Below are 24,289 nucleotides of genomic sequence, written 5' to 3' on the forward strand. Positions count from 1 at the left end.
TCTGAATATTTAAATAATGAATTACAAACTGCTACAGCAACATGGAGATTGTTAATTGCTGCAGATGACAGAGGATCTTGCTGTTAATCAAGGAGTCCCTGACTGACTTTGGAGACGAGGAGTTGCATGAGCAGAAGACAGTAGAGACAAAAGGATGAAGAAATTACCTCATGCTGCTTTCTTAGATATCTATAGTTGAGTCATACTGTCAGTACATGCACCTGCTTAACAGTTTTATAGCCAGGAGAGAGACAGGCATCTTCATTAACTACATCGTTTTCTCGGAACTTGTCCTTCTACTTATTTCTGAGAACAGTTTATGGTTTATGAACCAACACTTCCATCTAGTGTGTTTAACAGTGAATTACATGCAGTGGACACAGTTGTAAAAACTGAGCCTCTGGCCATTATCTCCAACACATTTTCTGATAACATAAATTCTAAATATTTAACTAATAATTTACAAATTGCTGCAATGTTTTCACCAGAAGGAATCATTTCACTTTTTGGCAAAATGTTGCATTGAAATAAATAACCACAACACCAAACATAGAGCTTTAAATTTTTATAAGACTTATAAAAAAGAAAAAACATAACACAATAACCAAGGCATGTCATACATTGTGTTTTTTCTTTGTTTCTCTGAGGAGTATTTACAAACAGGCTTATGTACAGATAGCAATAACTCAGAAATGGAAAAAAGCTACATATAGTCTAGCACAAACGACCAGTTAGCATAATGATAATATATTTGTTATGTACAGTGTAACTGGCAAGGCTAGAGCAAGAAAGAACATAAGGATTCTGCAAAAGGTTTAAATTAACTTCAAGTATCTGTCTTGAGGTTTCATGGAGGTTTTAGTCCTATGGACACAGATTTCCAGCATCGCTGAAAAGAAACCAAAAATCTGGTTGAGCTGCAAACTGTGTAGTGTGGCTGGGAAAGGACAGAAAGGACAGAAAGGACAGGAGGAGCTCTAGCCGTTGGAAAAGACAACACAGACAATGCAACAAACATGGCGACACAGAACAATCACTTCTCTGATAAATGCCCACTTTTTAAGAGACTTCTAACACCACCGACGGGAATCTCTTTTCCACATATAAAGTGATATCCAGCTTATTGGCCTATAGCACCTTTTTACTGCTTTGAATAACAAATGTGCAACAGGCAAAAAAAAAAACAAAACAACAACAAACAATAAGAAACATAAATATACTGTTCCTGGGGGGGGGAAATGGTAGCTGCTGACATATTTTCTGTACCTGTTTTTGGGAAAGAGGACACAAGTCCAACAGGTTTCAGAACAGTTCTAATGTTTCTGGGCTTTGTAGTTTGACTAAACATCTTAGGTATACAAAAGTAACATCTCAACATTCTGACGCCATTTAATTGTCTCTCACATGAAACCCACAACTCCCGCTGCGGAGTTTGTCGAAAAAAATCATCTTCATCGTAATGTGTTCCATTTCAGTACAGAAAAACTTAATACTAACCGCAAAAGTAGTAACTGATTCATTACCTAGTACCTTACCTGTAAATTAAGGATCTACATATAATGAAACCAAGGTAAGAATTGCACAGCTGCATGAAGGAAGTAGCTTGTTACAACAGAGATCTGGCTATTCTTCTAGGTTAGCTGTTAGATAGGCCTACTCTAATTATAAAGCCACTATTAAGAAAAGTGTGGCCCAAGCACAGGCCACTTGTCCTATTAACGTCTCCAAGTGCATAAAACACTAATGCTACTTCACGACGTTCATATAACAACACTGTAGGGCTCGTTCGCCTCCCTTGTTTACATTTCAGTCTAGTGTATCCGTTTTGGAAGGAGAAAAAAAAAAAAAGTCCATATACAACACGACACAGGCTGCAGCCAGCGTCGTGGTCTCTGAAGTCCCCAAAGGCATGTCTCAAACGGCACCCGTCCAAGCGCACTGCTTTCGACAAGACTCGCACTGTAACCCTCAAACCAGGAGCACCATAAAGACTCTAGTGTAATTTTAAGACCTTAAAGTAAAGCAGCAAAAAAAGTGACTTGAATTTATGTTCTTGTGTGGCTAAAAATAAAAATGCCATCACTCATCAAATTAGATGTTGAAAACAAACCACACTACCAGAATGGTGGAGTGAAATTTAGGACCGTCCTCTCAAAATTAGTGCATTTCCTGGGCAGCAGGGTACCATTTGAGAATCTGCTCTGATCAGCTGCACCACACCAGACATCTACTAGGCTCTACCCTCCTTTCCCCCTGCCCCCCCGACTGCTTCTCCTCTCAGCAGACAGTGAGGGGCTGCGGCTCGCTTTCACGCCGCTGGTTTTTCTTCAGCAGCTGAATGCGGTTGTGGCAGTAGAACTTGATGGCTCGCCAGTCACGGTGGTTGCTGACCAGTAAGGGGCACTGCTGCAGGCAGCGCTCACAGTCAGCCTTTGCGGGGACACGGAGCTCTGTGATGTTTTGGGTCAGGTGCTCCTCGACTGCCGCGCGCTCCGCCTCTGACCAGGGACGCTTCAGGACGCCACGCTTTCCTGAGAAGATAGGAGGAGGGAATGGAGTCAGTTTTTTCCTGCTTATTAACAAATTCACCAACCATAGTTGCACAAACGTCATTGTTTTCACAAGAAACAAAAATTCTGTATTTTAAGAATGCTCACTGAACTATAATCCAGCCTTTAGGAAAACACAAATTTAAGCTCCATCATACCATCTCAGACATTTTATCCTTTCAAATAAATATCATCTGCATCTTTAAAACTGTGAAAGTAACAGTAAAAATGTAACTAATGTAAAGAAACGTCTTCACTGGCAGTCAAAACCTTTTGATACCAGGTGTTTGACCAATCAGGGGGATGAAGGCAAAAAAGTCCACACACAGACTCTGCACATTGTTTTTTGTTCCCATAATAATTAGAATTGTTTTATTTTGTTGCTTTGACAATACTGTGTGTCTGCTACACAGTCCGGATGACTTTTGATAATGTAAACCACAGTACTCAAAGCTACTTGTTTTTGTGCTTTTCTGATTAGAGCTGAAACAATTAGTTTAATCGGCAACAATTTATTCAGTTAAGTAATTTTCAAAGCGAGAATGCAAAAAACTCACTGGCCTCCGCTGTTTAAATGTGAATATGTCAGAGTTTTAATAGTCTTCTATGATAGTAAATTGAATACCTCTGAGGTTTGGACTGTTACTCAAAGACGTCACCTTGGGCGTTGGGATAATGTCATTTATTCATCATTTATAGCTGTAATGATTAATAGATTTAGTGAGAAATTAACTGGCAGTTAAATGGATGATGAAAGCAACAATTGGTTGCAGCCCTGTTTCAGATTCCAGTTTAGTACAGGCTGACATTGTTTTGCCACAAATGGTACTTTCAAATGTACGGTGGCCCTTAAGGACAAAACACGTAAAACACGTAAAGGAAATTGTCTCTAAATCTAAAAATGCTACAAATTGTGAATCACATACAAATTTAAAAACCCAAACATTGAGGAAAAAAATCAATTACACGTCCCTCACTTACATTTACAATTAATTTGACATTGAAATCAGTTCATCAAAAATGTCATTTACTATATAATTTAAAATCAGTCTGATCCCCACATAAAGCATTCCTCCACTCTGACACTGATTCTACACAACTTTAACGTAAGATATTAACCATTTGCACCTTGCAAGACATCACTTGTTACTTTCCAATAGGGAATCCTGTACTTGCAAATATTATTTTATTCCTGTTGAATGTGTTCTTAACAGTGTTTTCTTTCATTTGACCTTTGAAACGTTCCTGCTGAAATAAAAACCCACTGATACACCTTGAGCTTCATCTTCAAATACTGACTCAGAGCCTGTCTGGTGATCCAAACAGCTTGAACAGTCTATGCTATAATGTTTTTTTCTCTTCTGGTTTTCTTGTTTTTTTCACATTTCACATAATAATTCGTGATTTGCTCTTGTATTCATTGATTTTTTTATTACTCTATTATTTGTTATTTAGTTGCTTCATTATCTTGACTTTTGTTTGTTAGGTTTTATTGCAACAGTTTTTTATTCTTTCCTGCACAATTTTCCTCTTTTTTTTTTTACTTCTCTGCTTTTAATTTAACTGTTTACGTTCACTTTCACTTGAAACCCAAACAAACCTGATTTGGGCTGACCTGAGCCTCTCTTGCGGTTGACAAGTGGAGGTGGGGGCGGTGGAGGGGGTGGCTGGGTGTTCTTGAGCTTCTTGGGTCGTCCCACACGCCCGTTGTTCTTGCCCTTCCTGACATACAGCAGGGTGGGTGTTGGTGTCGGTGTCGGGGCGGGAGCGGGGGTGGGCGTCTCGGGCTTCTCCTTCATCTGTTCACCTTCGGACTCTCCCTCTGAGTACGAGTCTGCAGAGTTTCCTGACATAACTGGAGAGGAGGAGGGAAAGGAAAGGTTGCAGGAAGACAGGAGGGAGGAAAGAAAAAAGAAGAACTTTATTAGTCTAATGTCTCACTAGTCTATATGTTCCCATTTCCAACACTTCCCATTCACACACAGACATCCACATAAACTGGAAGGATGCTGGTAATCCTTTTCCAGCCAGGGTATGTCTGGCACCATAAAGGGAGGGATGAAACAGCTTGACTTGGACAACAGAACAAGTCACCAGTCGCACTCATTAGTTCAGCCATCCATCCATCTCACCATCCAGTTCCAAGCAGATGTGGTTCAGGCTCATTCCTCTGAACAGCACTCCGTCTCTCTCTCCACACAGCACAACCCGGCCCACTCTGCCCATCAGGCCTGGGTCTTGGCCAATTCCGGCACAGTTCTGCGTCACATGGTATTCTCTCTCCAGGAAGTGCTCCAGCCTCTCAACAGCGTTGCCTCCCAGCTGCCCGGGCTCCTCTCCCTCTCCAAGAAGCAGCAACTGGGTCAGAATTGCTACCTGGCGCCGAACCCTGGTCTGTGTCAGGGCTCGAGGGTTGCGGGTACCGCTGGAGCGGGCCAAGCTGCGGAGGAGGTCGGTGCCTCGCAGTGGTGTGGCAGGGGAGTGGTAGGGCCTGGCGAAGACATACGGGTTTGTGGGGTCAACTCCCACATCTTGCCGTGTCTGCAGGAGGAGCTCCAGGCAGGGCTCGCAGTGAGGGGGGAGAATGAGGGGCTGGATGCGTCCACGTTTACCCTGGACCCCTACTCGAGGGAGGTGGGGAAGCACCAGGCGCTCAAAGGGGGACAGGGAAGCCTCCAGTGGGGTGAGAGCCGGAGGGGCACCAGGCGGGACAGGCACAGGGCACTGGGGAGTGATGCGAGCTCGGTATTCAGCGATGGACAGCTTGGAGACCTCACACTCACGTCGTCGATTGTACAGGATGAGGAGCGCCAGGCTGGAGTGACAGAGAAGGCGCCAGGCTTCAGCTGACTGTAGCTGCCGAGATAGGGACAAGAAGGCTGAGTGCTGCAGCCGACGGAGGTACAGAACCAGAGAGGACAAGGACGAGAGGAGGGGCAGCATGTGGTGACGCCCTGAACCACTGGAAGAAGAGAGAAAGTGAGATATTAGTTCAAATACTCATTTAAATAGTATTAGTTTCTGATTCAGTTTTTGGGTAGTTTGTTGCAATACCCTTTAGTCTAAAAGCACCACATTTTTAATATACCAGCTATTATGTGATTTGTGTGCACAAATTAGTAATCTGGTCTTTTGAGTTAGTAACTAATCTCTGAATTCATATAGTGTGAGCACAGGTTATCTTTTTTTTATTGTGTCCTTGTATTAATTCATTTCTAAAAGCTAATAATGCTGAAATTACAGGTTGTTGTGGCTGGTACAGTCAGTTAGGGAGGGAGAGATTGTTATTTGGCTAGTACCTGTATTTTGACAGAGAGATAAACTACAGAGTTTCTTCTCTTTAAATAAAAAGTGTTAAGTTATGTATACATTCCGTTTGTCATCGTCCCATCAACACTCTTTCTCATACAGTTTTGATGCTACTTGCTGGGTGTTTTTCAGCAGTGTGTTGGTCAACTTTGAAAAATAAAGTTGTAAGGTAGTAAAGAATCTGGCCTGACAAACATGAATATACAGTGCTTTTGCTTTTGACTGTGAGCACAATGTTCTGTTATCTTTGGAATCCTTAAACATTTTATGGAGTAACTGTTAATTGCAATCAAGAGAACAAACTGAGTAATTGGAGGGAACAAATTTGTGCCAAGAATACCTGCAGAGGTTCAGACACAATCTTACAAATTTGCTCACAGAGCAAGATAAGACAACATCAATTTACCTCAGCAGGTCCTTTTCCTTATCCTCTGTCCCACTTTCATCTTCCACCTCCATCACTCCATTCTCCTCCTCCTCCTCCTCCTCCTCTTCCTCTTCATCCTCCTCATCTTCCTCTTCTTTTGGTGGGTCCATCTCTTTGGCCGACTTGCTGCTGAAGGACTGAGGGCACACCACCTCTACATCCTCCTCTTCTTTGGGCCTCTTTACCTCCACTACCTCTACATCTTCTTCATCTTCATCCTCCTCATCCTCTTCCTCCTGTCTGTCTTTCTTTAGCCTCCTCACTCCCCCCTTCCTGGACGGGGGCACAGCCACAGGGGGTGGGCTCCTCTTTAAGACAGACACTGGCACTGCGTTCTGTCCTCGCGGAGGAGTCAGCACAGGTGGGGTGGAGTTTCTTCCAGAGGAGGCAGGGGATTGGTTGGCCGCTGTGAGAGTAGGTGGAGACATGGAGAGGTCCTGGACACCACTCTGTGGAAGTTCTGAGCTGCGGCTCTGTGTCGCAGCCTGTGACGACTTTGAATGCTGCTGAGTGTGAACTGCAGCGGAGTTTGTGCTCTGTGCATGCAGGCGGGGCATCTGTGTGTAGCGCTCCACTAGGGCGGAGCACACGTCTGGTTGGTGGGCATGATGTTTGTCTAAATGGCGGCCCAAGGAGCGGAAGTGACGTCCACAGTACTCGCAGGTTTGGCGCATGGAGTCTATGGACACTCCTCCTCTGGGGACATTTGTGTTGACGTTGCTTGTGCTGTTGGGGCCCAGCGGAGCTGGAGTTTTGAACACAGGCTTAGCTGAAGAAGAGGAGGAAGGCGAGCAGGGAGGAGACGACTGTGGTGAAGGGTGGGATGAGGGAAGTGGACGGTTGTGATGAGGAACACTGCCGGAGGAGAGTGGTGGCTGACGCCCGGGTGGGGTCCGATGGGGGGTCTTTTTCTTTGAAGGAGTGCCGCGCCGTTTCTTGCGCCGACGTGGTGCGCGTCCCCGGGGGCTGGAGTTGTCCTCATCCCCTGCGTCTGAGTCACTGGCATCAGAGTGGGAGATGGGGGAGGAGGAGGGGGAGAGAGACCATGAGGGGGTGACGTACTCCTGATGCTGTTGCTGCTGTTGTTGCCGCTGCTGCTGGGTTGTGAGAGAGAGGGGCTCGTCCTCCTGGAAGATAGAGACAGTGACAGAGAGGGGAAAAGAGATCATGTCACCTGCTGTCCCCAAGACATTTTTTTGCAGTCTTATCACAATGATTACAAAACAATAGTGTGTAGGTTTAAGTTGTGTTGAAGGTTTGGCACTTAACTTTGGCACAAAAACTTAATAAATTACTTTTTTATATATATTGGCTTTTCTGTTCCTTTCTCAAAGTTGCACTTCATTACTTTGCTTTCCTGTATATGGTTTGTTGCAGCTAAGTTTGTGATAATTCTGCAAAAATGACCCTGAGGCTCAGAATCTGGAGAGAAAAACCTTCTAGCTGCCAAGATGTGCTTTTCTTAAAACAGTGGTCACTAGCACACTGCTTATTCACTGTAAACCACTGGTCTTATGACATTACAACACATAATAAAACAATTATCTAGAGCAGGGAGAAGAGGACCTGATGATAATGATGTTGCTTCCAACATAAGTGATGTCCACCCACATCCAGACAGGTGGCATCTTGCAGGCACAGCAGTGCCACATCAACATTTGTTCATCATGTTCTGTTTCTAATGTACAGAGATGTTAGGCAGCAACATTTTTAGGAAAAGCACCCCCTAGTAAATATTTATGCAAAATACTGTACGTATTGTGATTTGAAATTAAAGGCCCTCTTACAGTGGATTTTTTGCCAGTATTACAAGGTGTAAGAATTTTGTTTTCTTAAATATTAACACAATATATGTACAACTCAATATCGCATTTAATTAAAGAATTGATCAAAAGACGTGCTTAGTTTTTTATGCTTATTAAAGACAATTATTTATAAAGGTTAAATTACTAAAGTAACTAGTTGCTATTTAGAAGATGTCATTAAGGAACATAAGTTACAGTAAAAAGTAACCTGGGTGTTAAATTTGGCAATTGGTGGACAATGTGTAGTAACAACAAAACTGCACACTTTAAATTGATGTTTTGTCGGTGTAACTGTGTGCTTTTAGGAAACAGGTGGCATTTGTCTTTTACCTTTTTGATACTGCTGTTATTCTCAGTGTCAGAGTTACACTCGTGTTGCGCTGGAGATACAGTACCACGGAAACCCTGTAAAACACAGAGCAGTCACATTAAAACAGCCGGCACACTGCTCATTAACGTTTGCCATCACAATCAGCCTCAGCTGTCATTCAGAAAGGAGGACACCCCTCCACAGTTGGTCGCTGGCACTGAGGTTGATTAAGACTCCAAATCCTCACTAACAAGCCAAACAAAGGGAGTGAACAGAAATATGCCTTCAAACACTGTTAACTTCTTGTGAGCAATAAACAAGGTTAATCAAATGGATCACTATGTACAGCACAAATCAACCAGTAATAAAAACTGCTTTTCTTGGAGCCAAGAAAGATGTACTTCAGACTTTATCTTGGAAAATTTTAAGACATTAAAATTTGGCTCTGAAAGAACCGCGAGCATCCGTGGTCCCAGTTGAACCACTGATGTCAATTTCTCAGTTTTCATCAATTTAATTTCCCTAAATGGATCCTGGTATCATCATTTTGTTGAGTAAATTGATCCAATCTAATGAGATCCATTAAAGGAACAGATGTCATGTAATAACCATGGTTACTGTTGCTAAAGCACTATAGGTAGAGAGAAAACTGGAGCTCAGCCATCACCATGGTAACCCCATGCCTTGCTTAGCTTTGTGTGTGTGTGTATGTAGAAAGAATGTGTACATGTGTGAATCTCTACATCTGTGTGCGTGTGTGTGCGTGTGTGTGCGTGACAGACTGTATGTATGTATGTGTGTGTGTGTGTGTGTGTGTGTGTGTGTGTGAGAAGCTGCTCAACAGTGTGTAAATACACATATGGTTGCCTCTCTGAAGTCAACAGAGATATGCACAATGTATGAGTGTATATATATATACTTGTGAGGACCAAGTGTACAAGTAAAATTCTGTGCCTTAATCTAGTGAAATGGTTGGTTTTGGATTAGAAATTAAGTTTGGAGATTTTGGTTAGGCAGTTTAAAATAAAAACTACTAAGAGGAACAAGTATGAGTGGCTCCACCCAATCAAAACATTATGTCCTGTGGCTGCATAGTGTTCTGGGGCCTCATTTTTACTTGTTGTATTTGCACAAAATGGGGCCTGAAAGAGGCGTACGCCACTTCCCATGAAAACGTTGGGATTTATAAAAGCAAACTTGACGGGAGAATGTGCGCACCTGTATGGAAACACTGACCCACGCGTACAAACATTTTCGAGACAGGGGATATTGGCGACACAGATGGTGAGGTGGTGAATTGAAGCCAGATTGTATAATGATTCTTCTCTCACACATTTAATTTCATTTCATATCACGTTAATTATAGATCCACTTTATTATAAACTTTCAAGCCAGTAGTGTTACTTCTACATGTGCTAATGAGCCATAACTTTTCCATAAGCACCTTTCAACTTTAAAAAGATATAAGCCAACTCAAATATCACATCAAATTCTGCTTAATATTTCATCAGCGCATTTCACCATCCCCACCCCCGGAGGGCAGAGGAGAGAGTTGGACCGTATGCTACTTACACTTGTGGTCAGTTGTGGAGCAGCACCGCAGCTGCTGAAATGCCAGGATGATGCCAGGATGTGGAGGGATTCTGGAAAGTCTGGCATACTTTTCCCCAATATTAAGTGTGAATATACTGATTCCTTTTCACCTCAACCATGTTAACTAACTGATGAAAATATCATCATCGGTAGTAGAAATCCAAGATTATATCAAATAGCTTTAAAGAATTACAGAACAGAGTGCTAACAGATTTAAAATAATATCTTCTAATGCTGTGCATATATCACCAAGTTTGATTTTAGTTTTCATATATTTTTTGTTTGTAAAATCGCTGCAGTGAACACAAGGCTGTTGCTGAAGACACCACGGTGGCACACTCTGCCTTCTCCTGTCACCTCACCCAGCACATTTTCACCACCTGCACTCATATATGGACTGTGTAAATTAGAGGAACACCTGTATGCTGGATTTTGGACTAATTATAAATGAATAGTGTTTATTGTGTTTTAGATATTGAGTGTGTGGTCTCATCGGCCATGTGTCTATATGAAGCAGATGCTTAACAAAATACCAAGCGGTGAGGTTCGGCGTCCCTGAGCCTCCACTAGTCCATACACTGACAGTGTGCAGCAATGTGCCTCTTGGCACCTCCATGTCTGACCACTTTGTTTAATTTCAGGAATTGTTTTGTTTGTTGCACCGACTGCATTAACAGCTGCTGCAGCCGTCAGCCTCTCAAACTTTCTTCTTTTACTGTTGCTGTTCTCCACACAAACAACATATACATCAGTATTCATGAGGGCTTCTGCATTGACTATTTAAGGTTAATTGTGGGAGTGTAAGGGTTGGGATATGAAGTTCGTCCACGTGCACACATTTTCAAGTTGATTGTGATGTATAAAAGGATAATATATGTGCATTTGTGCGTGCACACAGTTTTATAAATCAGATTTTTTTTTTTTGGTGCACGCCATTTTCGGCTTTTGTGCACACGTACACTTTTGGTTTGGATCCTATGCACTGTTTTATAAATGAGGCCCCTGGTCTATTGAGGCTTCTGTTGGTGGAAAGACTCATGTCTTTTCCTCTGTTACAACTAATTTCTCCCTGAATGACAGCTGAGCATGAATGCGAAATGGTGAGTCCAGCATGAAGCCCTTGCTGTTTAATTCAGCACCAAATTTCAATGTTTCTTGCTGAACATCTTCTCTCCAACTGAATTACACTGTAGCTGTACTGGCAGTATCAAAAACTAAATGCACATCATCAAATAGCTGGTTTAACGGGATTTGGGGGTTAGTGGTGAGGGAATGAATGTCATTGTAATCATAATTATCTTAACAGAAACTGTGTGGTGTACACATGTGTCTTTGCATGCTCTTGCAGGCACTGACCAGGTTCTCTCCCCACTCTGTCAGGCTGTAGTCCACAGTGATCTCCTCTCCCTTGGTGATGTCTCGGATGGCGATTACAACCAGTCGCACCTGGCTGCCACAGTGGACCTCTCTGATGCGACAGTTAGGGGAAGGAGGGAAGGAGCTGGCTGTCGGGGCTGGAGCAGAGGCTGTTGGGGCGGCCGGAGCTGTGGACGCAGGGGTCAGAGACGGGGCCTGAGCTGAAGTCGCTGTGGCCGGGGCAGGAGCCGGGACTGGTGTTGGGGTTGGGGCAGAGGAGGCAGCTGGAGCTGGAGCTGGTGTAGAGGCTGAGCAGGAGCTGGTCTTGGATGCATTGGAGACTTTGTCGTGAGCCTGCTCCGATAGACTGCTGGGAGGTGAGGGGGTGGGGGGGGGAATGGAAGTACAATTCACTACCTTCATCAGAAAACATGTGCTGTAGGTATATTTCTGTTCTGTTCCCATGCCATTAATTTTTTTTTCTTGGTTGGACTGAAAAGATATGCTGTCGCTCTATTGTGTATTTTTCAATATTGAAACAGTCAATTAAAATCAACAGTACTTTCTATAATTGATTGTCATTTATCAAGCAAAAATGCCAAACATATATTAATTTGAGGGTTTTGTACTGTTGGTGGTGCTTCATCTTGGGCTCTGGGAAAATTGTGACAGATTTTTTCAATTCTTTTGTCATTTTATCAAGTAAAACTATTTATCAGTTATCAAGAAAAATCATTGCCAAATTAAACAATGATGACAACAATCATTAATTGCAGTATTTTCCTATTCTAATGAATCCATTTCTCTGTGAGAACATCTGTAGAAGGGTCACATGTTCTAAAATCCAGCTTTGATCCTGCATCCAGTCCATGATTTAGCCGTGTGTGCTCTAACTGGTATTTTTCAATCATACATGAACAGTTGTGATAGAATTGTAATAATAATGTTTTCTCATTGTATTTACATTCTTCTAGCCACAGGGTCCTGTGTTTTGCTGTGGGGATCCACAGCAGCTGAATGAGTACGAAGCAAACACTAAAAATCCACACATACAAGCTCATGCCAGCGCTTCAGGGCAGTGATTCTCAATCATCGTCCTATGTGTGCTGGTGATTTTCTATCCTACCGGTTAGTCAACTGCATTCTTCTGACATTTCAGGTATAAATCAGCCTGATTATATGGCTCAAATGAAAAACAACAGGGCTGTGTGAGTCCTGAGGACAAGGATTCAGAGAAGCTGCTCTCACACAAAGCTGTCCTCAAGTGCAGAGTTAAGATCAGCAACCATTCATTATTTTCTAAATCTAAAGGCTGAGCAAAAGTACCAGCCTGCGGGGACTGTTTAACCATTTTTATTCATGTACACATGTAGAAGACATATTTATTATATTAAGATAACAGCAAAAAAAAAACCTACTACCATCAATTAATTTAACGACACAAATTTACACTTACCAGTTGTGAGGAGCAGGCTCTGTGTTGTAGAAAGGCCCGTCCAGTGTGGGCCGTTTATTCTCTGCTGCTTCCTTACGATCACCTGAGAGCACAACAACAGTCAGTATAAAAGGATTACATGCAAGTATGCAGACACACATACATATGCACACACACACACACACGAAGGTCATCGCCCCTTTCTCCTAGAGCACATACACAGGTGCACATCGCAGCACATACATGGGCAAGCACACACACACACACACACACATATATATATATATAAATATATAAATATATATATACATGCACACATGCACAAAAGTAGGTCACACTCACTTGCACACGCTCCACCCCCACACCGATCACACAGACACACAGACAGATGCACATGCACACACCACACACAGCGCACACACACAGTTGATGGCACTAAGAATATGGCATGCAGATAAAACACACACACACACACACACACACATACACACCTGGGTTGAAGCTGTGTTCAGGCACGTTCTCCTCCTCAGTGTGTGTAACAAAGACTTTCACGGGTGTCCCTTTCCTTTTCCTTCCACAGCCACGCCTGGAGAGAATACACACAGACACACACGCAATTATCATTTAATCAATCGGCCTACTGGCCAAACTTCACATCAATCAGGTCAAAGAGTAATCAATAAGCTGATGGCCACCTAATGGATCAATACAAACTACGTTTTGCCCTTCCATACAAGCACACAAAATACCAAAAAAAAAAACACAGTGAGACAGACACAGCAAATAGACAATGATTATTTTAACTGCTACTCTTAAATGTGTGAGACTGGAGCATGAAACACATCCTGATATTGAGACTTCTTCACCACACAGCAAGTTCAGAAATTACACTGAGCTCAGGGCAAAAGCACAATTGAATATTCATGTAAAGTAATTCCTGAGAAATATTAATTTAGTAACAAGAGTTTCCTTCAGTAATTAAGAGTAACCTCTAATTTAAAAAAACAAAAAAAACAAAAGTCAAATATTCATAGGAGAATGTGAATACTGTCCCCTCTGGACCACCATAGATGATTCATGGTAGCCTTTAAATCTTTCTTGTGCATTCCTGACCCTTAACCCTAAAAAAATGAAGCAACTATTTCATTTTTTCAATCTCAGAGCACCTGTGTACGCAGCCTAAAGTGGTAGAAAAAAACCCCAAAACAAGTAAAATCGTCAACAAAAACAAAACAACCTACAACTATAGTTGAGTATCATTTGAATTTTTTCTATATTACCAGTTCACTACCTGAGTTTCGCTACTGATAGCAAAACGAACCAAGTGGACAATACTCATGTTTTTCTACAAAACCTTTTTTAACATTTAAGAAAAGAAACAAAACTTCTCTCATTCTTAAACGTTGTCTAAACACAAGCAAGCGTGCATGAACTCTGCCAACATGAAACAGAATCTAAACTTGGCACAGTTATGATTTAAAGAATAAGTAATGAATATATATATTACACACCAGACATTTGGTGTCAACTTTTGGTATTTGATTGTTTTCAATAATTGATGTCACAGACACATTTCAGGCGGTGTCCAAAAAAGTATTTAAGTAGCTCTACATATTTAAATTAAGAACCAATGAACAGGGAAACTTGTCAGCCTGTTTCTTTAAATCACATTATGAAATGATTATGGGATGTAAAGTATATTAAACTTAAAGAAAGAGTTTAATGAAAACAAATGCCACACAAACTGACTTATAATTTGCCAGTATGTAATGTTTCATTATTGGATATAAACATCCCATGAAAAGGACAAAAAGCAACAAACACCCTGCGACTCATCAGTTTTTAACAAATTAACAAACTCCAAATGTTTTTTTTTTTTTTTTACAGTTTTGAGACAAATCAACAAAGTGAATGATTATATAAGCAGTAGTCTTATATAATAATGACCACACTAACCACAGTAAGATTCTGCGATCTAGTTAGTGTTTACACTTGAGTGCTCTGACCCCTGGATCACCACTAAGGAGTGTGCCTTTACCCCAGAGAGCTCAAACGGAGCCACCTGTGTGAGCCCAGAATGGCCAAGCGAGATTATCTTCTTCAGACTAAATCCATGCCAAAACCTCCGTGCTTTGAAAAGCCAGACTGATTCTTTCCTCTGCCGATTTCTCGACTAGTTCAGTTAACACAGATCTCAATATATTGTTTTCCTGTGAGTGTGTGCCTCTCTCTGTCACTCTATTTTTTACTTGCATGACATTGGAGGCTTTTAAAACTAGGCCATAGGAAGATCGTGCTTTGGATTTTGAAGTGTTCATTACTGTCTGTGTTAGTGTGTGTGTGTGTGTGTGTGTGTGTGTGCGTGCATACGAGAGAGGAGAAAGGGAAAAACACAGAGGAGAGGAAGAAAGGAAAGAAGAAAAAAAAAGGGAAAGGACAGAAAAAAACTGAAGCAGCTGAAAACAGACAGAGGGAGAAAAATAGAAAAAGGGAGCAAAAGAGAGAAAAGACAGACAGAGACAGAACACAGAGAGAGATACTCATTCAGCAGAGATATCAACCAGACCCACTGTCTTTGTATTGATCCACTCCATTCCCATCTGGACTCGTGATACTGTGCGCGCATGTCTGTGTCTGTGTGTGTCTGTGTGCGTCTGTGTGTCTGTGTGTGTGTGTTTAAGAGAGTGTGCAAGAGGAGTGTGCGTCTGCATTTGTGCTCACAAATGTACAGATTTTTTTTTTTTTTTTCCTCTTGAGAAGCTTTCCTTTGCAACAACCGACCACACAAATCTCAGCTTGGAAAATTGAATCAAAAATCAAACAAGATAATTACCAAGAAATCATGAGAAAGCATTTTAAATGAAGCATGAGAAAAGATCTACTTATATAATATGACAGGATTGAGGAAGTATAAATATGACAAAGACAAAAACGGTTTCCTTCAAAATCTGAAAAATCTTTCCCTTCACCTCAGAATCAGTGCTGTAACATATACTGTATTTGTAATAGATGTTGCAACAGCTTCCTCAATCAATTGCAGAGTTTCCTTCACACCACTACACTGTCTTGTGGTATTTAACTTATCATAACACAGAAACAGAAAATCACACATGACCACATAATGGTATCCGTCACGATAACACACCGATAAGATCATCTGTGGTCACCAGCATCCCTCAGCAACATGCACTGGTGATGTCACAACACACTGCTGTGTCTCTGATGTATATGATGCTTGTTTATGTTGCAAAATGAGCTCCGTTTAACATGTGTACACTCAAAAGTAAGGCTATGCTTAAAATAAATAATACCAGAGCCCGACTGATACTGATATTAGGGAGTAAAAAAATTCAGATATCAATATATTGGACGATATTCTTTATATATAGTATATATGAACACGATTTTTTGCAATGATCCCTCAAATGTGGTTATCAAATACTTGTGACAAGGATATGTAATGGAGGCAGGATATTTTACAGTTTACCAATAGTCTTTATTGTCCAAAATGACATCAGTGCACTGAAACTGTAAACTTCACTGGGAATTTAATAATTATAAATAACTATAAATAGAAAAAAAATGCAAAGAACAATATCTAAATGACCACAGAGATCGTTTTCTACTTTATGTTGTGTAAAAAAAAGTTTTCATATCGGCACATATTGGACAACATGTACATCAATACCGATATATCTGTGATATATGGCCAATATCGGCCAATTTTATTGGTCGACTGATAAATCAGTCAGGCTCTAAATATTACAGCAGAATATTTTTTTCTGATTTTTGCAACTTTACATATAAGATAATCACACTGGTTGAAAAGTTCATTCTTGACCTTGGAAACAGCTTGTTAAAAAAAAATCTAAACTCAAGGTCCACTTGACAGCTTTTTTCTGGAGCTTTCAACCACATCCTACATACAGTGCCAGTCAAAAGTTTGGACAAACCTTCCCATTCACTTCAATGAGAAAATGTGTCCAAACTTTTGACGGTAAATGCATCATGAAAACTTGACAAGTGAGCAAACTTTATCTGCTAATAACAACCATGAGATGAAGTTGAAAGCTCCAGAAAAAGCTAGTAAGTGGACCTTGAACTACAATTATTTTGTAAAAACAAAAACCATAATGTAAACTTTACTGTCATTTCCAGACCATACATGTGAGAAGTGCTCAGCAGAACCAAACTGTGTTTACCTCTGGTTAAAAGCACAAAACAACAACACAGATGTGTTAATATTATGTGGTCACATCATCACAATACAATTCCAGTGACACGCCAAAATTATTGATTTTTTTGCGCAGCTCTACTCCAAAAAGCCTGTAGAAAAACAATATTACAAAGTCAGACTTGTACCACAAACGCTGCACCAGTTGTTCACGCTAACATACACGCTCACACAGACAGGCTTAGCTAACAGTCCTGAGCTACACTTGATCCTGACAGGTCACCGGCTTTTCCCAGAAAAACCCCCGTTTCCTTCAGAGTTTATATTTTGCTGGATTATTTTGGGTCTTCTGAGTGTGCGTCTCTGTATTCAGTTCTGGTTCAATGAGTTTCTGGGAACTTTCTTGCCTACCAAATCTGTCTCACCTCCCCTCCATCAGTGAGCTGACCCCCTGAATCTCTCCCTCCATTCCTGTCTCATTCTGTCTCACCCTCTCGATCGATTCTCTCATTCTTCTTTCCCTGCACATTTCTCTCCCTTCTTCACTCCAACTAAAACACACACACACACACACACACACACACACACACACACACACACACACACACACACACACACAGACAACCCCCCCCTCCAACCCACATGCATGCACAAATACACAAACAAGTCCATACTCAAGACCCACATATGCGTGAGCACACATACAGACACACACAGCTCATAGAGTCCACATGTGCACACACAAACACACACAAACACACACACACACACACACACACACACACACACACACACACACACACACACACACTCACACACCCCTCCCCCTCTCTGGCCCACATGCATGCACAAACACACACACCCACACACTCGTACACATAGGCACGCAAACAGGCGCTCACACACGCACACCCCTCCCTCTCAGGCTTACAGGCACGCAAACACACTCACACACACACACACACAAAGTACACACACAAAGTACACACAAATATCCTCTCTCTAGCCAAGCTCACATGCACGCACACACACACCCCACCCCCCCCACCCCTCTCTAAAGCTCACATGCGCACACACACATAGGAAAGCTCACTCAAACACACACACACACACTCTCTCTCTCTCTCTCTCTCTCTCTCTCTCCAGCACTCAGTTTCTCTCTCTCTCTCTCTCTCTCTCAAATAACCAAACCCACAGTCTCATGTTCCATCTCTGACACACACACACTTTTTTCCTCTCTCACACACACAAAAGGCAAGCACGCACACATACAATCTGCACATTACAGATTTTCAGACTCATGCATATCTGCTACAATATATTCTCTCCTCCTCTGTATCTCTCACACACACACACACATGTTCCATCACACACACATTACTCTTCCTCAGCCACAGACAAACAAATATTACGTGTACTTGCGGAGTGAAACACACACACGCAACCTCTTGTCACGCAACTGTTTCTACTGTGCTCACTCCACATACGTTTGGATTACACACAAACACAATCACTCACACATACACACGGCACACTTGCACAAACTCACTCAATAAGCCTCACGTACACTCCGTCCTTCATGCAGAACGCTCTCTCTCTCTCTCTCTCTCTCTCTCTCTCTCTCTCTCTCACACACACACACACACAGAATCCTCAATAATAAAACAGATACAAACACAACCCCCCCCCCCCCCACACACACACACATACACACACACACACATATACCATACCACCCACACACAGTGTGCACATACACACAAACATATTTTTCCTTTGAGCATACGCACACACACACACACACACACACACACACACACTGTCCTTTCCTCTTTCATAAACAAAGTAGATGCATAAACACTCTCTCCTTCCCTCTGTATGACACACACACAAACACACTGCCCTTGTCTAGGAGCCACACACACACACAAACACATACACACACACACACAAACCTTGTGTCTGTCTCCCCCTTGACACACACCCCTCCCTTTCTTACTGACTGCAGAACACACACACACATACACACATGCACAGACAGACATACACACACCTCTCCTTCCAGAACAAATACACAAACACAGAAAAGACACACACACACACACACACACACACAGCATATGCACTAGCTACCAAACCTTCTTTTTCAGTTTCCAAGACACACACACACACACACACACACACACACACACACACACACACACACACTCACCCTCCCCTTCTGTTTCAAAAGCTTGCACACACGCAAGTGTATGCGCACACACACACACACACACACACACACAAACACACACACACACACCCTGTCACACACCCTCCCTACTCTTTTCCTCTCTCTCACTCTCTTAAACACATACACACTCTCACTCTGTGCTCCTTCTCTCTCTCTCTGCAACACACACCCTCCATCTTCTGCTGCTCTCTCCTCTTTGAGACACACACACACACTGTTACACACACACAAACACACACACACACACACAACCTCCTCTTCTCTGCTCCTCACAAACACACACACACACACATATCTCTCAGTTTCTTAAAGACAGACACACACTCTTTCCTTCACCACTTTCTGCATTGTTTCTATAGCAGCATCAAAAAATATTTCTTTAGTTTTTACACAACACACACACACATTTGAAAATTTTCAAAATCTCTCTCTCTCTCTACCAATCATACATTTGATTATTATCCCTTCTCAAAAACACACCGAAACCAACACACTCCTTGGTTACACATAAACACAGTCCTTCATGGTCACACAAACACACACCTCCCATCCCTCTCTCTCACTCTCTCTCTCTCTCTCTCTCTCTCTCTCTCTCGCTGTCTCTCACACTCACACACACACAAACAAACACTCACATTCCCTCCCCCACTCTCCTAACACACACGTATGCGCAAACACACTCTCCCCTCCCCTTCCCTGTGCCTCTAACACACTTCCCCTCTATCTCTGTCTCTCACACACACATACACAACACACACATACACTTTTTATATGCTCCTTCTCACGTACACACACACACATGTCCTTCACAGTCTCTCGCAATCCTTTCTCTCTCTGTCTCTCTCTTCTGCCACACAGTAAACACACCTTTATTCCCCACTCTCTTTTTCCACACACACACACACACACACACACACACACACACACACACACACACACACACACACACACACTCTAGTTTCTCTTCTTCTCTTTCACTGTGTGTCTCTCTCTCTCTATCTGTCTCTCTCACGCACACACACACAAACACAATAACAGGAATGCATGCATGCAAACACACACACACACTCTGAAAAACACATTTAAAAACACATTTCCCTTTTTCTCAAACACACTCCTGTCTTCCCAACACACACATACACTTACTTATTCTCCCAACCACACACAAACTCACACTCACTCACTCATTCACTCACTCACTCACTCACTCACTCTATACTACACACACACACACACACACACAGACACACACACTCCTGTTCTCTTTGTCACACACTCCTTACACACTGTGCTCCCCCTCCCATTCCCCATCTCTCTCTCACACACACACACTCATAGTGTCTGTCTCGGTCACGCACACACTCTCTCCCCCTCCCATCCCTCTCTCACACACACACACACACACACACACACACACACACACACACACACTCCCTCCCCTTCCATCCCTCACACACACCCTCCCTCCTCCTTCCTCTGCTCTAGCACATACACACACACACACACACACACACACACACACACACACACACACACACACACCTCCCCTCCCCCCTCACACACACCACCCTCCCCTCTCTCCCTCACACACACACACACACACACACACATACACACAGAGCTGCTCCTTTCTCTCTCATGCTCTCTCCCCCTCCCTATGTGTATATGTGTGTGTATGTGTGTGTGCCTTTCTCTCCCACTCTCACACAACCACACACACATGCGCGGGCACACTACACACAGGCGCGAGCACGCACTTACAGAGAGAGAGAGAGGGAGACAAACACACAGGAAAGCTCTGACAGTATATTTATGCCAACATTTTTGTAACTTTGTGAAATTGAACAATTGTATTGTGAGACATGCTCCTGAAAACTTTTGTTATTTACAGTTTAAGACACGACATATTATTATTAAACCCCCAGGTTTTCGTTTTCACCTGAAAAAAGTAACACATTCAAGGTGCATGGCATGTTTTTGTAGTTGAAATAGTGTGTCTATGCTGAATTTACTTTACCCTGTCAGTCACATTCAATAGGTGAATACAGTGTCAGACACACGCACGCGTGCGCACATGTACACAAACGCAAACTAGCGCACGCGCGCACACACCTCTTTGGAGCTGCTTTGTAAGGTGGATTTAAGGGGTTTTTTAAAAAAAATCAAGCTAGCATGAGACAAACAAGTGACTTTCTCACACAATTTCTTTCATTTGGTCTTTTACTCACTGACAAAATTGACGAGTAACGTTTGTTTACAACTTTAGCTCCATCAAAAACAGCCTCACACATAACATGCGCGCACACACCCACCCGAGTCTCGCTGTCATCGGGGAGGAAAACACTATCATGAAACAGTTTTTCACTATTCTATATTAAGTCATGGTTAATTGACTCCCTCACCCCCGCAGTGGTGGTGCCGGTTTGACGCCTTCTCCGTCGCTGTCCAGGCTGTGTGTCTCCCGGTAGTCGAAGAGCGAGCGTACGGTCTCCGCCATGTTCACGCCAGCGATCGCTGATCTTCCACCGCCGCACAGTTCAGCCTCTCTCTCCCCTCTCCAGCCGCTCAACTGGCTCACACCAAGGTTATTCCAGCCGCTCCCAACGCGGCGGAGCGGAGGGGTGCGCGGCGCGCGGCAGGCCACAAAATAGTCTATAATGTAGGCTATCGCGTCATTCTCAGTGTGCCAAAGACTGAGGGAAAGTATGATTTTAAAACACCGAGTTTAAACGGGCTAATTGTGGGGGATAAATATCAAGCTGTGTGTCACTTTTAATAAATAGGATGGTGACGGACACCCCTGCGGAGGAATGGACGCGCTCACCAAGCAGATGAAAAAAAGTAGACCGTTCCTAAGAAGAGTGATTAGCTCGCTCACTGAAAGAAGAAATTATGAAAATAAAAAAGTGAGGACCTAAACATTGAGGTGAAGTTTGTGTTCCAAGCAGAAAAACACTAAGGTAAACTGGGAAACATTTTCTAGTTCCGTTTACAAACCCACACGCACTGTGCGTTGTCATTTTATCAACAGGTTAACACATTTACTCCCCTATCAACAAATCGGGTGATTTGGGTACCAAATCATGGTTTGTTACAGAGTGTAGACTGTTTCTTATGTTGTTTCTTCTAAGCCCTATACTTAATAAATGTCCTAATTGATTGGACGATTCAAATATGCAAATGAAGTATACCAGTTTTCAACATTCAAGTTGTATATATTGGTACTATTGGCAAATTTAGACAAACTGCTCTTGCATATTTCTCCTAATTAACATTAGGATGCATTAAACTCCCATTTTTGCCAGAATCAATAATGTGATCAATATAACCTGAATAGTATTACCCTAAATAATAATTAATAATATATGACAATGATAACATTTGACTACAAGTCACTCATCAAAACAGGGAAATGGTCAACTCACCACTTTGTAAACTCTCCTCCTGCCAACTCTGCTACCTGGCCAGTCGAGGTTTTCAAAAGTAAACATCAGAGTAAACATCGAGGAAAAGGTGGACAGGATAAACACCAGCTACGATCCCGACCACACAGACAAGGAAGACCATCTCTTCGTCCATCTCAACATCAGAGGAAACACCGAGGTAAACGTGGAGGGATTAATAACCAGCTGCAATCCTGGCCACATGGAGTGTTGCATAATAAACTGGATGACCTCCGTGCCCATATCAGTTTCCAACAGAATATCAGGAACTGTAATGTCCTTTGTTTCACCTAAACCTGGCTAAATCCTGGAATACTGGACAGCGCCATTCAACCAGGTGACTCTAGTGACAGAACAGAGGACTCTGGCAAGAAAAGAGGAGCAAGCATGTGCTTTATGGCGAATAAGGACTGGTGTGACAGTGGTAGTTATTATCAATCAAATGCAGACCGCACTTTCTCCAAAGGGAATTTATTATCACAGTGGTCTACATCCCACCACAGGCGAGTACAGAGGCTGCCCTGTCAGATCTTTGCAAAGACTTGAACTGCTCACAGATTGGTAATCCTGATGCTGCGCTCATTCTAGCTCGAGACTTAAATCAAGCTAACCTTAAGAAGGTTATGCCTGACTTCCATCAACATATTGACTGCACCACAAGGGGAATAAACATTCTGGATCACTGCTTCACACCACATGGATAATTAAAAAGCAGCAGCCTACAATGTAAGAAGAATAGTAAAGGAGGCAAAAAGTGACTACAGGAAGAAAGTGGAACTGCAATTCCAGCAGGGCAACTGCAGAAGCATGTGGCAAGGACTAAGAACTGACAGATTACAAGCCCCCTCCACCCCCCATCCCCCCTTGTCAAGTGCTGTTGCGTCTCTAGTAAGTGAACTACAGTAAACAACTTTTATGCTCGCTTTGTGGCCATCGGCAGCCAGCCAGCAAAAAACAGCTGAAGCAGAGGTTAATGGATGAGTGGGCGCACCTTTCACACCTGTCACCCTGAGCATGACATCCAGAGGGCTTTCAAGCATTGAACACCAAGAAAGCAACAGGACCAGACGGTATCAGTGGGTGGATCCTCAAAGTATGTGCTGACCAACTAGCGCCAGTGTTCACAATGATATTCAACCTGTCCCTGGCTCAGTCTGTCACACCCATGTGCTTCAAGAATCACCATCATTCCCCCAAGAAAATAAGACCAGCCTGCCTGAATGACTACTGCCCAGTGGCACTCACCTCTACAGTGATGAAGTGCTTTGAATGGCTGGTCAATGATTACATCTGCTTCTCACTGCCCAGCACACTGGACCCACTACAATTTGCCTACCGTCCCAACCGATCAACTGAAGAAGCCTATAGCACACATCCTCCACACCACCCTATCTCACCTGGACAAGAAAGGGAGCTATGTGAGATTACTGATCATTGACTACAGTTCAGTGTTTAACACCATAGTTCCCTCCAGGCTTGTTACAAAGCTCTAAGACCTGAGATTAAACACCTCAATGCGCATGTAGATCCTTGACTTCCTGACGGGCAGACCCCAGGTGGTGAGGGTTGGCGGACACACCTCTTCTGCCCTCATCCTTAAAACCAGAGCACCCCAGGGCTAGGTTTTGAGCCCCCTGTTGTACTCCCTGTACACA

The 24,289-nt window shown here is 42.8% G+C and overlaps 1 protein-coding gene across 3 annotated transcripts; it reads right to left on the reverse strand.

Moving 5' to 3' along the window:
* Nucleotides 1-550: 550 nt before the first annotated feature.
* si:dkey-117m1.4 (serine/arginine repetitive matrix protein 1) lies at nucleotides 551-21,766 on the reverse strand. 3 transcript variants are annotated; one of them, XM_042393927.1, is made up of 9 exons: nucleotides 21,594-21,766; nucleotides 13,276-13,370; nucleotides 12,806-12,887; nucleotides 11,350-11,716; nucleotides 8,421-8,495; nucleotides 6,265-7,412; nucleotides 4,682-5,511; nucleotides 4,150-4,404; nucleotides 551-2,531 (listed from the first exon to the last, which is right to left on the reverse strand). In XM_042393927.1, exons 1-9 carry the CDS (start codon nucleotides 21,686-21,688, stop codon nucleotides 2,278-2,280), a joined length of 3,201 nt encoding a protein of 1,066 aa, XP_042249861.1. In that variant the 5' UTR covers nucleotides 21,689-21,766; the 3' UTR covers nucleotides 551-2,277. The 3 variants fall into 3 exon arrangements, with proteins under 3 accessions (XP_042249861.1, XP_042249872.1, XP_042249852.1); XM_042393938.1 differs by having other exon boundaries at nucleotides 4,165-4,404; nucleotides 11,350-11,719; XM_042393918.1 differs by having other exon boundaries at nucleotides 11,350-11,719.
* Nucleotides 21,767-24,289: the final 2,523 nt, after the last annotated feature.

The sequence above is a fragment of the Thunnus maccoyii genome, chromosome 2, assembly GCF_910596095.1.
Source record: "Thunnus maccoyii chromosome 2, fThuMac1.1, whole genome shotgun sequence".
Lineage (NCBI taxonomy): Eukaryota > Metazoa > Chordata > Actinopteri > Scombriformes > Scombridae > Thunnus > Thunnus maccoyii.